We start from the raw sequence: 5123 nt of genomic DNA, 5'->3' as shown, positions 1-5123 counted from the left end.
TGGTTCTTACAAAATCCCTTTTGGCACGTCCAAGAACACAGCACTTTGTAGCAAAGTATCACCGTGGAACTAGCAGCTGTAATTCCATAAATGCCTTTGCCCAGAGCCTGACTGTCCCTCAGGGATGGCAGTGTTCAGAGAAGGGGGAACTTTCACCTGCCTCCTTGGCTGCTGTATTTATAGCTAGATATGATGTGCCATTTTGGGCTTAATATTTGAAATACCTCTGATTGCAGGAAGTCAAAAATACACTGCCCAAGCATTAAACTCTGTATGTTTAGGAGCAATACCAGCATACTTGGTTCTTAAAGTACAGTTTTTCATCAACAGCACTGTTAAAATACTGGATTTTGAACATGCTGGTTCCCTTTCCACCAATGCAACCAAACAGCAGTTCTAATGTAAGTGTCCCACAGAAACACTCCAGGGAGGTTTACTAGCTGCAAACTGTCAGATAATTACCTTTAAATATCCTACCAAAAAATTACCACAATCTACAAGTGCTTGGTCATCACTTACTGTATTATACACAGAGCCCCAGTTTGCACTGACCTAGAGGGTGAGAAATAACCAAATAATATCAACTCTCTTACCTGAGGAGGTGCTGAGTGGAATAACTGGAAGAAAAGACCTTGGTGTTACTGACTGACCCATTGAAATCAGTGTTCAAATACAGTGAGGATTAATTTACCCACACGGGACAGCTGGTGAATGGAGTGAGATCCAGCACTGTCGTGACAAATTAAACCTCTAAGAGACTCTGCAATTCTTTCATTAACACTTGAGTACAAGAAGGGCTTCATCACATTTATTTTAATGTGAAAACAGTTCAACAACTAAGAAAATCCCAGCTGAGGCAGGATCCAAATGTTTTCTCCAGTAAGGCAGCCACATGTATAAACTATGGAGTTGTTGTACATCATAGCTATGGATTGCTGTGGTGAGAAAGAGAATTCACATCCCTTACCAGCCCGTGTGGGAAACCTCACCTTTCACTCTGAATTACATTGTCATCTCCTCAGCTGTGCTGCAGCAAACTACAAACATTCCAAACTTCACAGTGCAGCACAATCCTTTTGTGATGGATCTGAGAAATCCTTCCTCGGCCCCCATTTCCCCTTGGAAGGAAAAGGGCCACACCACAAACCATTATCCATCCTAGTGAGGCATGAGGTGCCAAATGTTCCCTGTGCCATCACAGCACAGAGCAGCAGCCTCCTGTTCCTTGGGCACGTGGGGAGGGGCAGCTGTGACACGGGGGCTCCATGGGCACCACACTCCCGACTGAGACCACTCCAGCTTCACGTGCCCCAGGTATGAGAATACAAGAGGAAATGAGAGTTCCTCAGTGACAACTTTTTTACCACAGAAGGGGATAGGGGAAGGGGAAAAAAAGAGCTCGTTTTCCTTTTTGAAGAGTTTCTGCTTCATTTATTGCTTCATAGCATCAGAATCTAACACTAACCCAGAAAGAACCTGATCACATCACAGGCTTCATTAGCAAATAATTTAAACTGGCCAAAGAATTGTCTAACTTAAGACTATACTAAAGCATTTTTATCATTGTCTTGGCAAAAGTAAGTAATTTGTCCCTGATTTACTATTTGCATTACAATGGCACCCAGACACCCACTAAAGAAAACTTCCGTGAGGCCAGATGCTCTGGAAACGCAGATCAGAACTGTCCTTACTCTAGAGAGCTTACAATCTAAGAAAGCTTTGCAGATGTTTGCATCAACAGATGTTTTTATGCCTTGCAAGGTTCAAAATTACCAGGGCAGATCCACAAAAGTTTAAATATCAAGATAAATATTCAGATTTGATGACCAATTTCCCATACGTGCCACTTCAGTCACCAAATCAGTCAAATGCCGTCATCAATTTTAGTCTTCTCTTTAGCACAGTAGATGAGTAATGGAAAGGCTGGTGAACAGAGCTACAACCAAGATTCTCAACAACCTCCAAGGAACCCAGGTGACACAGACCTTAAAGGCTCAACTCCACTCTACTCCAGGCTAATTTTCACAAGTTACTAAATCACTATTTTCAAGTCAACTCCAGTGTTACAGGATAGGTTTCCAGACCCTGGCACACCACACAAACACATTCATTATGCTCTGAAAAATTCTGAGGGTTTAAGGTAACTTTTTAATGTGCCATATAAACTATAGCCATGAGTGTTACCTGTTTGTCTTCTTAAGGAGAAAAAAAAAAAAAAAAAAAAGGAGAGACTAGAGGCAAAAACAATCTCTTTAAACCTCTAGGTAATGACATGTACGATGATGTAAGAAGGAAAAACAATGACAGTAGTAGTTGGCAGTTGGTGTTTTGGCTGAAGTTATGAATCTATGTGGAATATTTCTGTAGATGTTCCTCATGGTCATCCTCCCCATGCTGCTGTTGATAATGCTGGTACAATTTGGATCCCCAGGCTCCCCCCATCCCTTCTACTGCTGGAAAGTGTCCGTTGGACATATTGAGTATAATGGAGGTCAAGGATTTGATGTAATTTTTGGCCAGTGTCAGAGTCTCTATTTTGGAAAGCTTGTTCTCGGCTCTCACGTGAGGGATCACCTCCCGCAGGGCCTGGAAGGCGTTGTTGAGCTTGTGCATTCTCTGCCTCTCGCGCTCGTTGCTTTCCAGTCTCCTCAACAGCCTGTCCTTACTGCTCCAAGGACGTTTGGCTCTGCCTGTGGGGATCTTGCTGCTCTCCTTGTTTCCCCCATTCCTCCTTTCTTTGTGTTGCAAACATTTCACCAGATCCTTTTTTCTCACTGCTGGCTCTTCAGAAAATGCTTCTTTGTCAACAGTTTGCCTTTGTTTCTTCCCTTTGGTTTTAGTCTTCATGTTTTGTTGGATGGACTGGTATTAATGATCAGTGTGCTGTAAAAACATAACACCAATATTCAGCGGGGAGGGGAGCTTGCAGAGAGAGCAGAGGGCAAGTGAATGGAGCCAGTGAAATAAAGGTGCAGTGAATCACCTACTGGTGAAAAACAGATGCCTCTGTTTTCTTAGGAACAGGCCTCAAAGCAGAGAGATTTTTTCTTTCTCTCTACATAAGAGAAAGTGGTCTCCAAGTTGATCCAGTCTTTCTGTAGAAAAGTGAACCACAACTCAAAAAAAAATGCAGAGTACAACAGTGAGGTTTGATAACGCATTGCCTCTGTTTGATCTCTTATGCTGCTGTTGTCTCCCAGCTCCTCACTACCCCACGTTGTAGGAAAACCATGCGCCACTTCAATGTACATATGCTGGCTTAAGGGTGGCATTAGATGGACCCTCAGGTTCTTATTCAAAGTAATTTCTCCTTGAATTCTTGGTAATTGGTTTTTGTAGGCACAGGTTTCCACTGTGAGAGGAGTCCACTAGAGGGAAACATGGCACACTCTCAGGGAGAAGCTCCAAGCCAGTCACATGTCTACAGTTGCAGCATTTCTATGTTCTGGGCTAGTCCCCACCTAACACACACACACAAAAAAGCAGTTCCGTCTTCCAACAACAATCCAATAATGACAGGGCTTAATTGCAGTTACTGCCCCAGATCAACAGCAGGAGAGCAGGCTGTTTTCCAAAAAGACACAGCAATGTTCCTTCCTCTGCATTAGATGACAGCACTGATATTTTACCCGCCACAGCCCACACTACATCTGAAGACAACAGCACCACAGCAACCCTGCCTCTAACACCAACGATCAGTGTTACTAAGAGACATTCCTAAAATATGCTCTTTCCACAGTCTTCCAGTTCATGTAGTCATAAAAAGGTTTCATCTAAACAAAATACACTTTATGCTGATGCTGTTGTGTAGGAGCAGTTTGAGAGCTGGTGAGCCAATAAAAAATGAAGGAAAAAGAACAAAAAACCTAGCCCCAGATGTGAGACTGTCCCAGTATAAGACATCAGCTTTAGCTGGAGCAGGTGGTGGCAGGTCCCGGCTGTGCTGTGGTAAACACCACCTGCTGTCTCATTTCTCATTTCTTTAAAGCCACGTTCAGCTGCTGGGCTTGCAGAGTTCTCTGCCTGTGAGGACATCCTGGCCATCCCCAGGTTCCTTACTACCAAAGAGGCAACTTTAGCAAACAGGACAGGAATTCACAAAGCAGCTGGGTTAGGGTAGCACTCAGGTGATGACAGCTGAAAGACAGCACCAAGCAGCTTGTGCTGTGGGAGCCTAAAAAATGCTGGGGAGACACTTCAGTGGTATCTTCAGTGAGAAAACAGGTCCAAAGGCAAGCACTGGGTTTGTTCTGCACCCTCTGTGTAACTCAGCAGAAAAGGCACAGCTAAAGGACAGCACAGAGGAGAGGGAACTTCCCTGCCCGAGCGCAAGAAGCACTGTTGGGGAGTGCTGCTGTTTGGAAGAAAAAAGCCCACAGGACTTGGTGAAGATGGGGTTCATGGAGGCAGCCAAGAAAGTTGGAAGAAGATCCAAGAGAAAGGAAATTTCAGCAAACTGAAATTTCAGCAAACTGAAACTTTGTGAGAGCAAAGTAGTCTTGAAACCTGCGGGCTGGGCAGAAGCAAATGGGGTATCATGGGATAACCAGGTGCCTAGCTGGCAGGTTTGCTCTCAGACTGCCACTGCTGTAACCCAGAGAAGCAACCTTACAGAGCCCCAGCTCAGCTGCTGGGACTCCCAGGAAGGTGGTATGAGAGTGTGCAAGGAGCAAAGAGATTGTGGGGGGGATCAGGAGCAACAGACTGGAGTGGTCAAGAGAAACCAAGGAGAGAGAGCAGCCAAATACCAACGCATTTAACACCCTCTGCCACCATCTACCAGGGCTGGCATCCCTCTTCTGTGACTTACCACTACACCCGCTGCTGAGAAGGTGCGTGGGGCCCAAGGGGCAACGCGGCTGAGACCCAGGGGAAGCCAGGAACAGCAGCAGGGACTGTGGGGGCAGCAGAGAGGGAACGCTGCGAGTCCTCTGAGCGAGCCAGGGTCTGTCAGCAGGAGCCTGCGAGGGGCTCACAGGCCCTGCCCCGGGCAGGCGCTGCCCCAGCGCCGCAGGCAGAGGCAGCTGCAGCGGCCGGCGCTGCCCGACACGTGGCTTTAGCGGCGGGGGCGGAGCGGGCCCGGCGGGGCAGGCAGCGGGCCGGGCACACCCCGCACAGCCCGC

At 46.4% G+C, this 5123-nt stretch overlaps 1 protein-coding gene across 2 annotated transcripts; it reads right to left on the bottom strand.

Annotated features, from left to right (window-relative positions):
• Positions 1-1423: 1423 nt before the first annotated feature.
• On the bottom strand, positions 1424-5013 carry BHLHA15 (basic helix-loop-helix family member a15). 2 transcript variants are annotated; one of them, XM_040079246.1, is made up of 2 exons: positions 4811-5013; positions 1424-3368 (listed from the first exon to the last, which is right to left on the bottom strand). In XM_040079246.1, exon 2 carries the CDS (start codon positions 2845-2847, stop codon positions 2347-2349), a length of 501 nt encoding a protein of 166 aa, XP_039935180.1. In that variant the 5' UTR covers positions 2848-3368; positions 4811-5013; the 3' UTR covers positions 1424-2346. The 2 variants fall into 2 exon arrangements, with proteins under 2 accessions (XP_039935180.1, XP_039935179.1); XM_040079245.1 differs by having other exon boundaries at positions 1424-2883.
• Positions 5014-5123: the final 110 nt, after the last annotated feature.

This window comes from Hirundo rustica, chromosome 15 (assembly GCF_015227805.2).
Source record: "Hirundo rustica isolate bHirRus1 chromosome 15, bHirRus1.pri.v3, whole genome shotgun sequence".
In the NCBI taxonomy this organism is placed as follows: Eukaryota; Metazoa; Chordata; class Aves; order Passeriformes; family Hirundinidae; genus Hirundo; species Hirundo rustica.
The sequence above is the reverse complement of the archived record's forward strand: the minus strand, read 5'-3'. Positions and strand labels throughout refer to the sequence as shown.